The following is a 15,500-nucleotide window of genomic DNA, read 5'->3' on the forward strand; positions in this document are numbered from 1 at the left end:
AAAAATTTAATGTCCCGCGTAACCGTTCGAGGTCATGAGTGGTCGGAGTCAAGTTTAGAATTAAACAAACGCAAAGCTGCCAATAACATAAACGTAAAAATCCCACGGCAAATGAATTTTCTCTCCTTTTTATTTAACATTTTACTTAAATGTAACAAAGAAAAAGTGAAAACAAGGAAATTAAACAATACCTACATATTAAAGTTTAACCGAACAAGTAGGTGAGCAAAAACCAAAAATTTTAACATGGTTTGCAAAAATTTTTAGAGCAATAGCTCAAAGGCATCACCGACCAATGTGACCAATGGTTGTCCCCAGCGGTTAAGCGGAACATTCGATTTTTTTTTTAATTTAGAGGCGTTTCGCCCCAAAATGGCTCTAATTAGAAGATTGAAAAAATTGCGAGATGATGGTCGGTTTTGAGTACTATTACCTCCATGTGGAAGTTTTTCAATTGGCTAATCTGTACAGAAGCCAAAAAAAAAACCATGGTAATTTCCTATATCCAGGGTTAGCCTGGATATTGAAAATCCGGTATATTAAAAGAGAAAAAAAATTTTTAAACGCAAAAATCTGAAATAAAATCGGAGGTTCGGTATGAGAAAAAGGAGCTCGTAATTGAACTCTGCACCTTGTGGTTCTTTCCAATATTTCTTCATGTGTTTTGTTTTGCTAAAGATCTGTCGCATTTAAAAAGTTTTCATTTCCTGAATGAGTCATCCGTACATGATTTGCCACCATCTTCGAATCAGTAAGGGTTTCTAGAGCTGTGGGGATTAAAACTTTATTATTCCTGTTAACTTGCTCCTCATCACTCGAACTGTCTTTATATTGATCATTGGCAATTATTTTAACAATGTCAATATTGTTAGGAAATTCCGCAACTTCCACGTGTTCATCAATCATGTCACATTCATTTGAGTTAATTTCCTCAAAATCAGAAATCTACTAGTTTTTGACTCATTCGCTTAAATATCTAGAAGTTTGCTCACGGCAATCGTCAGCGTCGTAACCGAACTTAAAGCTCCAGAAAACAATAAATATTATGTGCTATAACCGAGTGTTTTTATATCCATATTTGTTATAAACGAATAAAAAAAGTTTGATAGGAATTTACACGGGATTTTTTGTTTGTTCGTTATAACCGAGCGCTTGCTACAGCACCTGTTTTTTACAGCCGAGTTTTACTGTATTTTATTTGAAGTTAAAATTAGACATGAAATTATTTAAATCCGCATTTGGTAAAAATTCTGCTCGAATTTATTTCTGAACTGATTGAACAACTTGTGCTGACATACCGCGTGTCTCTGATTTGTAACGCCCTCCTCGGTTTACCTTAAAAAAAAATATGCAAAAGCAGCATTGAGGAAGGCAAGAAATACTATTGTTCGACGTTTGTCTATTTATCTCTGTAATATTTTTTACGACCCCTGTAGGGCGAAAGGGCTCATTCTTTGAATTCACACATGGGTCGAACGACACCTTAAACTAAAGGTATTTCAAATCTGCATTTAATAGTGTAATGCGATTTGAAATCGATCATTCATTTCTTGAGAAGTGAGGCTGTAAATAGAAAAAATAAATGCAAAAAATGCAATTCAATTTCAGTTTTATGGTACGAAAACAATAAAAAAAGCTCGTTTTTTGATAAGAAATTAATTCACCTAAGTGTCCAAACTGGGAGCAATTTTGATTTTGACAAAAACGTAATCTGCCAACAAAATCCTGCCTTATATTAAGCCACTAACGTTCATCGTACTCGACTGAGTATACTTGAATACATGTATTTTTATATAGTCGCCCTATACAGGGCGTCCCAGATCAAACTGCAAATACTTTAACCACGGTTTCTACTAATGAAATGAACAAACACGTATTTGTTCTTTTTGTCCAAAAGACTGTCGTTTAAGTTCTAGTAACAATCTGTGGAGGGGCTCTTCCAACATAAATTATTTTATCCAAATCCCCATATTCAAAGAACCCTAGAATTTAAACGACAGACTTTTGGCCAAAAAGAAAAAATACGTGTTTGTTAATTTCATTAGTAGAAACCTTGGTTAAAATATTTGCACTTCGATCTGGGACACCCTGTATAAGCGTAATTAGGTTACGCAGTTCAAGAAGTGAGTTTTAAACAAAAAAAGTTAAATTTTAGAGCGTCAAACCTCGAGAAGTATACTCTTTGCCTGGCCCTCATTACAATTATTTACTGCAATGTTTATTCTAACGCAAATTTTAATTATTTCGCTCAGAATACACGTTCCGACTAAGTTAATAATTTTTGTCTCAAGCGAAATCGTCTTTATTTTTTTGGGTAAATTTCCTGGTTACATCGTAACTCAACTGTACTCGAATGAGCACAATGGGCGAATGTGAGAATTGCGGCAGATACGTCTGTACATATTTGCCTTCCATCTAGCATCGAAAAGGACTTATTTTGATGATCCGCACAGAGCTTACGATAATTTCGATTTTTTGCCTGAGGCTTTGGAAGATCTTGAAGACGGCGAAGATGTAATAGTTCTGCCCTCCGATGTTGATCCTCTGACCAACGAAGGAGAGTTTGATCAAAAAGAGTTGGAGTCTAATATTTTGCCCCAAGATATCCCGAGAAAATTGGAAATCAGGAAACAATGCATTTCAGAAGTTTACTTAAATAGTCACGATGAGCTTTTCAGCGACGTTTAAAAAATGGTGAAATCATGCAGTTTCCGACCAAAATTGGACGAGTTATGCCGTCACGAAATCAGTCCGTCTTACACAGAGTGGAGTAACCCGACACCTGAGTATCACTACTCAAACAAATTTAAGGAAATCTGAAGGACTCGAATCCAGTAGAGATTTTTGAACGTGTGATGGACGAAAACAAAATTCAACAAACCATTGAAGAGTTCACGTTATTTGCTGGACAAAAGGAGCGACACCCATTGAGAGTGACTGGTCAAGAAATATGGTGATTTTGAATTTGGCTACCGTAAATCGCCTCAAGAACCATTGTACTGATCGGGGGATGAAGATTTAGGCATAGAAAATAATTTCAGTTCCATGCCTCGCAAACTGTAGCTCTCAATAAGGCAAAATATCCATTTTGCAGACCATAATAAAATAGATTTCTTTGATAAAATGTATGAATTACGCCCTATGATCAATCTGCTCTGTCAAAATGTCAGATATTGGGGTATTTTCCGTTCCTTACTGCGCATGAACGAAACTCTGTACTTTGGGCCCCATCTCTGTAAAAAATGTATAAAAGGAAAACCAGTCCGGTTTGGGTGCAAAAATTGGTGCTTATACGGCTTGACTGGGTCCGGTTATCATTTTGACACGTATTGTAGCAAGGGCTCTAAAGGAAAAACTGGAGACACTCCTCGAGCCTCTATTGGACTCAATCTTTCGAACGATGCAACGGATCTGGAAAATCATTTTGCGTTTTCGATCATTATTTTACCGCAATTTGTGTTCCGACAGTTTTACAAGGAAAAGGGTTCAGAGTTGCTGCCACTGTGAGAAGAAACAGGATAAAAGAGTTTGCAATAATTGGGAATGAAAAATGGGGCAAAACTCGAAAAAGGGTTTTTCGATTATCGCTTCGAACCAAACGTGGAGTCACTGTCAGTTCGAATCAAACATGGAGTTACTGTCAGTTCGATGAGTTGACAACAACGTAGCATCCATGATGTCTAATTATGACACAGGAGCGCCACGCGTCACAAGTTCGCGGATGGTCAAAAGCCAAAATGGAAATGATTCAAATTCAATGATTCATAGTTGCAATGGGAAGATGGGCAGCGTCGATTTCGGTGATCAGTGCGTGAATAATTACAGAGTCGGAGAGCGTGGGAAAAAGTAGTGGTGAGTACTTTTTACCTACATGTTAGATATAACAGTGGCAAACACCTAGAAACTTTTGAGAAAAACTTGCTCTAATCCGAAGAATGAGATGAACCTGTCGAAGTTTACAAGGTATATAATAAGGCATTATCTAAACCTAAGTAAATCGAGTAGAAAAGGCAAAGCTCCCTTATTGCCACAACTGTTAGATTTGATAACGTAGGGCATTTTCCGTGAAAATGGAAAAGCAATTGCGATGCGTTGTTTGTCATGCCAGAGTACGATGGAGCTGCAAGAAGTGTAAGCAGACTATGTCTTAAACGCGCCTTTTTCCTTTAATTATACCGCACGACTTAGTCGGTCTAGCCCTTTGTACTCAATTGAGGACACTCGCTTTTTTTCTATAAAAATTAAAAAAAGCAAACTGTTTTCCGTAGAGTTATATCACTATTATGAAAATAACATATTAATCTTAGAAGTTTCTCAATTTCCACTGCGCAGTTTCATTTGGACGTTAATGGGTAAACAAAAATTTGTGAGTTAATAGATCTATAAACTTCTGGAATTCGACGTTTTTATTGCACTAAAAAACAGTTTTTATTATACATTATACGTTGTATATATTATTATACGTATTTATGTATATGACAGCATTACCTTCTGCAAGTCCGACCATTAGATACGTATTTGCATACCCCTCGATGCTGAATTCCAAGATATTATTAAAATAACTCACGTTGATAACATTGAATGTTGACATCAACATTTTTACAATTTTAGCTGTAATTTATATCATTTTTTTATAATAAATTACTATTTTATTTCGCTTCAAATCGTTGGCATGTATGGTGCACGTTGCTAATAAAATGTGTTTTGCCAAAGACGGTGCGAGATATCAATTAAAGCAAGATATACGTTTTTTTTGTAGGAAAGTTATGAAAAACATACTGATGTCGTCAACTCGTTAAAAAATGAATGTCTAAATGGGAAATTCTGACTTCCTCCATGTAAGGAAGACACATGAAATATCTGTTAATATATGAAGAGAAACACGACTATGAGTTATTGAAACTGCACCACTTTCCATGATAATTGTACAAAAGTTACAGCAAAAACTCGGTTTTTAGCCTCTTGCTTTGGGAGCGAATAACTTGGTTTCGAAGACCGCTAGGATTTTTTTATACGAAGAACTAGCATTATTCAAACCTTCCCTATCACCTTTAGAACTTATGACATAGTCCTTGTATACACATATACAGGGTGTCTCTAAAAGGCGAGGAAAAGTGCCACCACAAATTCCTGAGGCTAAAATATGACAATCTTATTCAACTTACCTCAGTGCAAAAGTGGATGATTTCGAAGATACAAAGTGTCAAAAGTTCAATTTGGTTTCAGTTTTTCATAGATATTTTTTTAATAACTGGCGTGTAATCTCAAAATTCGGTTAGGGGGGTTTTTTTGGGGTGACAAATTGAAATCCGCTTTCATTTTCGTTGTAAAACGTAGGGGGCGCCACTCGCAGTACTTTGCACACATTTAAAACGAAATAACTCTTTTGAGCCACACTGTATTTTACTTCTAAATAAAATTTCTTATTTTCCAACGTTTTTTACCTAAAAAAAGGTACACCTGGTAAGGGTTGATTTGAGCAACTGTTTGTGAGATATCTGGGTTGAAAAAGTTCATTTCGTGTATGGCCAGGTCTAAATTAATTGTAACACAATTTGAAGCGATAATTAACTTGATTTCTTACACAAACTCACCATTGTATCGCATTGCCACGGGAGTAACACCAAAAATTACAAAAACAAGTAAATGTGTTATTAATTTTTTGCTCTAGTAAAAAAAGTCAATAAAAGATCTATCAACGAAGAATTAATCAATAATGAACGCTTTTAACAAATATTCAAAATGACCTCCATTGTCGTGTGTACAAGAATTAATAAGTCGTAAAAAATTAAAATTAACCTTTGACACTCTGTATCTCCGAAATCATCCAGTTTTGGACTGAGGTAAGTTGGGATAGATCATCATATTTTAACCTCAGGAATTTGTGGTAGCCTTTTTTCCGCACCTTTTAGAGACACCCTGTATATTATACATCATTGTATAACGTACGTTATACAATCGATCAGACTTGCAACTGTTCACAGAAAAATGTGAGGAAGAATGATATAGTTTCAATAGTTAAGGCCGGTTTTAGCTTGTAGCCCCAATGGACTCCATTTGTCCACCGTGTCAGGTAACTTGTAATATAATGGGATAAGGTGGGATGAATTGAAGATGACCCCAGGATAACGCCCATGACGTTACAGATGGGTACATAACTCCTGACATTTTACAAAAATGTCCGAAGACTGATTTATATTGCATTTTTACAAAATTTATATTTTTCTATTTATAGCTCTTTTGTCAAAAATTTATCTGTTAATTTTAAATTTAATTACGCCATTAAAGGTAGTTGCGGCACACCTATAATTTGAGGTGTCACTTGACCAATGTTTCAATTTTTTAAATCGGTCATTTTGCTCAAGCAACATTTAGAAATGACATTTAGATAAATAAATAATCGAGAAAAGATGGTATTTTCATCCGATTTAATGCTGCTTTTGAATGAAAAATATATTAATAATTTGTTAAAAAGTTAACAATTTAGAGCCGCACAGTGCATGGTTCTTATGTTCTGGTTCATCCTCACAGTTAATGATCTCAATAGTGACAGTCTCATTAGCTCACGCTAATGCATTAGTGGCCGTAAGCCTCCTCATGTTATTTTAAACTCGCAGTCCACTTTATGGCGGAACACAATAAATGTTACTCAAACAGGCTTGTCACAGGTCAGCTTACCAGGATTCTTATGTAATATACTTATATACTTGTAACATTGGCGTTAAGTCAACATAAGTATTCGATCATAAATGTGAATAACTCCTACGCCATTTGGCAACACAGTTGCTGAGATCTTCCTCAAGCAGAGGCCGGTGTAATCCTTACAATTGGTAACTTCAAGCATAAGGTCACCTCCTTTACTACACTTCCAATCGTATGGATTTCCAGTACGTTTCTTGTGCCTATTTACCATCGATATACGTATTTCATAAAGTGCCGACTTTCTGGAATCATGACAGGCCGTAGTGCCTGCTGGATGAATTTTCTCAGCAAATTTATCCAATCACATGCGACTGTATTGAATTACATTTTCTCATGGATTTGTCCATCAAGTATCGTGTCACGAATTCATAAACTATGATCTGTGCCATCCTCCAACTTCGTTTTTATTAATTCGTCAGATCTCAAAAACTTCTCTTCGTTTCGTGAATATTCTTAAGTTCAACGAAGCACCTCAGTAGACCGTTTTCGGAATACTTTTTTACCTTTTATAGTTCACAAGAATCTCTGATACCATTTTTCGTATACATTTGTGGTTTTTATCTGTAACAATTCTTGGTAGCATAGACGATGGTTGCATTTCTTCTACATCGGCCATGAGGTCCGTCCGCACATTAAGTGGACTCGAGTCCCTTTGGAAATTCTATATTTTACCCATTCTATCCCCTGCGTCATATGACTACAAATTTTCTTGGTGATAGAGATTCAGAATTTGACAATACAATTCGTTAACTTTGGTAAATGTGCAATTGTCCATATCCAAATGTCCATATTTACCCAATATTGAGCTCGATTAATACCCCGCAATTCACCAATACGAGTAATCCTCTAGGGCTCATTGCGTGATCAGTGCAACGCTCTTCGAAATGGACATGAGTCTTCATGAGTAAGCATGTAAGCGTCCAGTTCCCGTTTGGTCTAGTTACTCCAGATCGAGATACATTTTTAATTTATTATCGAAGTCTGCTTAAAATTGCTTCGTAAACTACCTATCACGCTTGCCCTTTTGATGCATTTAAAATCTTTACATTCACATTTTATGATATTTATACTTTTCGGAATTCGATTCGTACACCGAGAGCAAATAAAAATTTTAATTATTATAGTTATCAGTGTTATATTTTATTACAATTTAAATGTTGTAAAATGTAGATTTATAGGTGATTGACACATCAAAAGGGTAAATGTGATAGGTCGATGAAAAGGCAATTTCGATCGGGCTTTGATTTTGAAATAGCAAAATTTGATTATGTGCATTCGATTTGGGTCACCCGGTATAAGAAATACGAAAATTTAATAAAATTTATGCAAACAATGACGGATGCTCACGTTTTTTCCTGTTTATTGGTGTAAAAATGCAACAAAAATCTTTGGCGTGATGTAGAGGATACTAATCTTCAAATTTCCAAGGATGATAGATCCATTTAATGGATGGTATACGGGGCTGTGAATTGTTCCAAAGCAGTAGCTGTAGTAGAACTCGTTTAATACGAAGACGCTTAATACGAAATCACGGTTATAACGTCCAGTTTATAAAGTCCCGTAAAGTGTATTAGAGATACAATGGGCCCGATACAACGAAGGATCGTATACAGCGAGCGAATTTGCCTGTCGCTTAACTCTTCATATTAAGCGAGTTGTACTTTAAAAACTTTTCAGAATAAAGCAATTGTGAAATGGCTCGGACAGGTCGGTTTAGTTTTCGTTTTGGACACGTTCAACAACCATTTGGAAATATACATGGTAAGTCAAAAAACGATTTAGTTATAAATTTTCATGTTTTAAATGAAACCGCTCAATTTTTTCTTTCTAATAAAATCCCCATTAAAATTCTAGAATTATTTCATGTAGCATTGTCTATAGTCAAATTTGATAGTTCCGGAGATATCTCAGGATAAAACAATTCCCTTATGTCAAATCGTAAATCTTTCGCGTTGTGAGATCTAATTACACCTAATTTTGATAAGGGAAAGCGCAGCACTATAAAGTGGCCGGCAAGCTTGCCAAACTTGAACCGCATTAATTTTTTCCTTCGCGGTTGTATTAAAGGCAAAATGGATCAAAATAAATCCGTTTCCGTCGAAGCTCATTCTGAAAATTATGGTTCAAAACGGCCATCTTTCACAGCTCTGCAGTGTTCTGAGGGTCCAAAAACTGCTGATGGACATTAGACGCTTCATCGGCCCGAATGGTTATTATTGCACTTCTTGTTCCGTCTTTAGGAGGTTCGACGGAAACCGATGTATTTTTGCAAATGATTCTGTCCTTAATGCAACCTCTAAGAGAAAATCTTAGTTATTTGAATCTGCCAACCTTGCCGGCCATTCTACGGTCTTGCGGATCCCGTAATCGAAACTAGGGGTAATTAAATAAATATCTTATAATACAAAAAGAAAACAACTTAAACCCACATACAAATGATAAAGTTGTATGATTTAAATTAAATAATTTCGTATTTAAAAACATATTTCAAAAACTATCGAGTTCGTCGATACATGGGTAACGCTACATAAAATGGGCTCAGAGGACACATGGTATATTAATAATGCCGCGTTTTACGTCCGATTTGATGTTAGTTTGCTAATAATTGCGCTTTTAGGCGAAAATGAAAATTCTGTCAAAATAGCCCAATCGCCTGTTAATAGCGTATTATACACCAAGGTGGTGAAGTATAACGTTATGGTTCAAACGTGAAGTTGAAATCCCGAAGCGCACACCAGTTAGCGATCAAGACGTGAGCGTCATAAGTATTTCACGACCGCGGTGCATATACAAGTTTTTCCACTACTGAACTTGACTAGATTTTTATAATATTATCTAAAATTCAAATTAGGAATAAATTAAATCTGAAGCATAAAGGGAAATCGAGCCTGGAATCATAACATCATCGGTGACGTCTCGCTTGGTATTCGTTTTCATGGCCACTAGAATTAAAAGAACAATTGGGCGGTGAGGACACTGTGGCCCATTAACTCATTAGGTAAATAATGAGCCGTGTACGTGTCGTTATTATCCTGTTATTCACCTGATTTGGAAAAAAAGGAGAGGATGCGATGTTCGACACACCCAATAGAATGTTTTACAACTAATATTAATCAATATTTAGTCATTTTCAGTGCCGTAGTAGAAAATATGCATCATTTTACTTAGGTTATAAATTCGCTTGGTTTATTGTACTAGTACTATATTGAATCAGTTTACCGCGGACTGCCGTAAGTGACATGCCGACAAGCAGTACCATGGAGAGGCCTTGCCCTTTATAAGCCAGTTCGACATAAAGCGATATGTCTACGTATGCATAATACATATTTTATTTTCAGATCTTACCATAGAGCTTTATCTTTTTGTCCTTGGTCTCTACCAGAATAATTACATAGCCTCCTAAATCCACCATGATTTGAATGGCAGCAAATCTGGAACGTGTAATAATTAGTAAAAAAGGCCTTAGAACCAAACAGGCGTTCATTTCAATCACTAACTATATTACCCCACACCGTTTCATATTAATTCACATAATGTGAATTAATATGTGAAGGATATTTTTGTCTGAGAACTATTTTACCATCTAAAATGTGTTCATGAATGTGATGCCAATTTAAGTTATTTTCCAGGGTATTTCCTATCTCATCCCATCGGTTAAAATAAGAAAACATCTCGTAAACATATGCCCGATATTAGTTCAGATAATTAATATACAGGGCGTTAAAACACATCCCAGTTTTTGCGCAGCAGTTCGGTGGTAATTTAGTAAAAGATCGGATGTCCTATTGTATTTTATTACAGAAAGTGGGAAGGTCTTCTGGTCGTTAATATTTTTGCGACAAAACAGCCTCGGGGCTCGCCCCCCGAAGATGCACTCCGATATGCCCAAAAGACACTCCTTAACATTGCTATTAAATGGCGGAAATTTTAATTGAATCGGCCAAGAATTTTTTTCTGACAGTGAAAAACGATATATCTTTTTAAACATCCTGTACATGGAAAATGAAGCGATTCAGGTTACAAGCCTTAAGAACTTTTTTTTATTTTCATGCGAGGCTTCAAACACCCTGTATAATGTTTTTTTCCCTAATTTTGACAAACAATATAACAGTTTCCTTAATCACAGCCGTTGCCTAAACAGGTTTCATTTCGTAACTTAATGCAGCTGGTGCCTTCATCTATTAACTCGGGTATCAAATGGCATTAAAAACAATGTTTATTGTAATTCTCCTTATGTGGGGCGCAACATTGGTAATTTCAAATTTGCATCTTTTTCCTGATTTCTTCATTACACAGCAAAATTATGAAAAATCGTGCGTTAATCTCGTTAGGAAATGCCATTTTGTGTAACTAGAAGCACATTCCGGGACCCCGCTTCGCTCGTTATACAAAACTATGCATTTTCTAACTGGCTGCAGTAACTGTTAGGTTCATTTAGTTGTTTTCTCAATTTATAATACATTTTTAAAAATTATTTTTATTCAAGTATCGCTTATCGCTTTAAATAGAGACACAAGACACTAAAGGGTGTAGGACTAGAAAAGAGGAATTAATTTGAGCTATTAGAGCGGCTTTAAAGATATCGACAAGATCTCTTGACATATGAAGGGCTGTGTTATAGGGCTAATTTCAACTTCGAAAGAAGGTTATATAAGAATGGATACTTCTCATTCAATGGCAAAAATCACGATTCGTGACCATTAAGTTATATTAAAGTTGAGACCATTAAGGAAAAACATTGCTTACACGAAAGTGCTACAAGCCCTACTTACTTTGAAAGCAAAACTCGTTATCACACTCCGCAACGAGCAAGAAAGTTTAAAATTTTACAAAATGTTTCACTGGCTTCCATCGTTCCTTCCAACTTCCCCTAACCGAATTTGTGCGTAGCAATAGGCAATGGAACGAAAACAACCCTCGAAGGGGCTCTTAATGTCGGCCCCTCAATGTGCCCACACCGCGGCTGCCGTCAATCCGAATTCTGAGTGCCCCATCATCGAAGGGGTTTTTTACCATCGCAGTCATCAGAAAGGAATCTTGGGGTTATTTGAGGGGCCTTTGGCGACGACACCGACGGCACTCCGGAACGTCGGGTGTGGATGCAAATGGGACAGTCGACGGTCTGAGCGGGGATCGATACCGCGCAAGAGAGATCCATTCGCACAGCATCCATCCCCTTTTTGCACGGGCGTGCGAATAGAATCCAGTGGGACAAAGTCCGAAAAAATTTGTCTAGCATCCCTAAAACTGTTAAAGTCGAACGCTTGCTGCCCGGTATGCAGGATGATTCTACTGATCCGGCGAATTTCATTGAAAATCTGCCAGAAAATCAGTTAATTACGGTCCTGTCAAACTTTCGGAGTAAGTATTTTTCGCTGAGCCGGTAGAAGCTATTGCTAACCGATCTACAGCATCACAGCCGGAACCATCCCACACGATTCCAGATAGATCTTGCGAAGATTCTTCAGCAAATGAGCTAATTACGGCTCTGTAAATATTTTAAAATTTATTTTCTTGCCGATCTGTTAAATAATTACACTGACCACTGTACAGTGTGATGGCTGGGAGTACGCTATACGTTCACCGTGAACTTCGCGAAGGTTGGTCAGAAAATAAGTGAATTACGGTCCTGCGAAACTTTGAAAGCCAATGTTTTTAGCGTAATCGTTAGAGATTATTTCTGACCGACATGCAGGATGTTGGCCGGAACTATTCTACATAAACTTCGTGAAATTTGGCCAGCAAATGAGTTTATTAGGGATCTTCAAAAAATTAGAAACGAACATTTTTCAGTTCACCCGTTAGAAGCTCTAGCTGGCCAGTGTGCCGAAAGACTTTTCTGCACGCTATGTATACGTTTCCTGCAAAAACGATAGGATTCATCGAAGGTTCATTTAGGGTCTCTTTCAATATGCATTTGTCCTTTATTTAAGCATTGAAAGCTCGTGTAAATAAAGATACAGATATTTTCCCGAGACTTATCTCATTCAACGCCCGACAATGTTGTTTCCCAAGACTCAAAAACTCACGCCAGCAAAGCGATCACCACGCTTCAATAATTTCAATCTCAATTGATGCTTTTCGGGTTGCTTTTGGAGAGAATTTGTGTTTATGTCAATGAGGAGGGCGCCTAGAATGAGTGGATGTGGCACTTTTTCTATTTTTTCTTAAATTCTTTTCTGGTTAATATCCGCATTTGTCTTCTTAATTCAGCCATACCTATTATCTACTTGTAGGAAAATGCTGTGGTCTCAAATCTTGCAATGCTGGACAAAACAACTTGATTGCTCGGAATAAGTATTCGTACGATTCTGCTGGTCTCTAGGTGAAAGTGTCCCTTAAAATTCGAGTCTCACTTCAAACGTGCGCGTAAACGGTCGTTAAAATTACTTATATTTTTATGTAGAAGAAACTTAAAAGTCATATCAACCGCCGCTAGAGGGCCACATAAGATTCTTAAGGTTTTCTCGAGAGGTTATCACCGTGGGGTAGACCGGTAGAATTACCCTTTTCTTTCAAAATTGTCGTGATTCCAGTTTGCGAATTTTTTGATAAAGAGCAAATGACCGAGATGCAAATGAATTTGCTTTGCAGCTGCTGCGTTGCACGAAATTGAGCATAAATATTGTCCGTTGCATATTAACATATACAGGGTGAGCCGCAACGGAACCGAAACGAAGCAGGGGCGTGTAGGAGATCTCAAAATATGACGATTTGTTTAGTTTTGTGCGTATGCAATTAAGGGCTGACAAGATGTTCACCTCCGAAGTTCGGTTGTAAATTTCGGAAAAAACGGCATGTTTCAGCAGTGCGTCATCACGACACAACCAAATTTGGATTTCTTTTATCAACATATTAATTATAATAAAATTAAATTAAATTAAAATAAAATAAATTAATTAAAATTATATAAAAAAATATAATTAATTAAAAAGTAGTATCAAATCGATAAATATTTAATAAGAGCTGGATCAAGTGTAAGGTAACACCAAAAAGGGTTGGGATTTTTTTGTCTATAAACTAATCAACAATCGAACAATACCATTTAATGACAAACTTTATTCTAGAAGTTTTATTCCCCTTTAAAATTTGCGGAAAACTTTATCATTTTTGATAAAATCCCAGTTTTGTGGAATGGAACCAAGCCAAGTTTAAAGGGATTACCGATCAAGAACCACATTGATTTTGACTGGTAAGCTCTTTGTCAAAGGCATGTAAGTGACAGATATTCTAAATGTGGCATCGTATCAGGTGCCAGTGTGCGGATCACTTTCAATATCTCGTAAAAACAGTTCTTCATTTCGGACCTTCTGATCGACGTGTTCTCCATAATCACTTATGCAAAATGAGCTAGTCTCTCGAGCCCTCTTTTTTTATGTTGGAAAATGTCTCCTGATGTGGAAGTGAACGATTAGGAAATTTCCTTCGGTATTCCTCAACACTCCTGCCCTCACAAAACCCCAATACTAACAATATATCAACTTGCGCCCTCAATGAAAATTTCCCAGCTATTTCTGAGCCCAATTGCGCTGATGAAACGTTACATTTAGGATATGTGTTACCTGCAATGTCTTGGGGAGTTACACATAGCTTGGCAGTCAAAAACGACGAGGTGTTTCTTTACAGCTTACCAGTTAAAAACCGTTTTTGACCGGCAATCCCTATGTACCCCTTCAAATTTGATTTGGTTCCGTTTCAAAAAAACTACGATTTTATCAAAAAATGATAAAGGTTTCTGCTCAGTTTTGAAGGGGAATAACCGTTTAACAATTAAATTTGTTTACGTGTAGGTATATTAATTTTTTGTTATAAAGAGGTCGGTATGGTACTTTGTTAAACTTCGATCTATAATTACCAACATGCAGCGCACTAAAAGTACCTTGTAACCCCATCATTTCTCCATAGAAACTGGTCAGTAACACCACCCAATTGGGAGGGTTCTCTTTCTAGGATATGATGAAAGGGTCTCTGTAACATGTTTTCTATAAAAGAATTTCAGACCCGAGAGTCTTCCTTCTTTAATAATTCGAGAACCTCGTCATGTGACCAGGTACCACCTAGTTGAACGACAAATATGGAATTATCTTGTGGGGTGCATTTTCGGCTTTGCGAGAGGCGTTGATAACGCGAAAGAGGGGGATTTGCATTATGCACAATATTGGAAGAACAGGCCTGCCTTCTCAAGATTCATTTCAGGTAAAGTCACGACTGCGCAGTCTCACTATAACTTCAACGTGCTAGTTTGTTCGCCGAAACTCAGTCCTTGGGGCTACTGAATCTGGTTGAATCTCCATCATGTCGATCTGATACCCGCCGGTGAGAATCATATTAAGCCAGTCCTCACTATATTGCAAGTGTAGCATTCAGCACTATTTCCTCTAGGAATCCAAGGGATGCTACTAATTAATTTTACATCAACGTGAAAAGTGTTTTGTTAAATAATGCATTTATTTAACGCGCGGATTGCCGAACTACACATGTGACTGGACCATCATTTTAGTATTTTATTCAATCCTGTTACTACCGGTGTCCTGATATTCGAAAGTTAGTATCTAAAACACCTGTACATGCGTTTTGCGATAATTAGGTTAATAAACAATTAATAAGTTATGGTAAAAATTGGGAGGATGCCCTAATTCCATTAAGATAACCGTAATTCCATCATAATACGTTATGCACCTGGGAATCGAATGGAAGCACATGATGGATTTCTTGGAGGAAAATCATGTGGATTTCTCGATATTTATAATTGATTTGAAAACGTAAAATGTGCGGAAAAAAGGAGGAGTCGAAATCTT

General features: G+C 36.8%; 1 protein-coding gene across 3 annotated transcripts in view; it reads right to left on the reverse strand.

Moving 5' to 3' along the window:
• The window catches only part of sdt (stardust), a 66,367-nt gene extending 54,560 nt beyond the window's left edge, over positions 1-11,807 (reverse strand). For all 3 annotated transcript variants that reach the window (XM_066296573.1, XM_066296572.1, XM_066296571.1), the window contains exons 1-2: positions 11,475-11,807; positions 10,048-10,133 (exon numbers count right to left, since the gene is read on the reverse strand). In XM_066296573.1, coding sequence (XP_066152670.1) covers positions 10,048-10,114 — 67 coding nt within the window. In that variant the 5' untranslated portion in view covers positions 10,115-10,133; positions 11,475-11,807. The remainder of the gene's footprint in view (positions 1-10,047; positions 10,134-11,474) is intronic.
• Positions 11,808-15,500: the final 3,693 nt, after the last annotated feature.

This window comes from Euwallacea fornicatus, chromosome 25 (assembly GCF_040115645.1).
Source record: "Euwallacea fornicatus isolate EFF26 chromosome 25, ASM4011564v1, whole genome shotgun sequence".
Taxonomy (NCBI): Eukaryota; Metazoa; Arthropoda; class Insecta; order Coleoptera; family Curculionidae; genus Euwallacea; species Euwallacea fornicatus.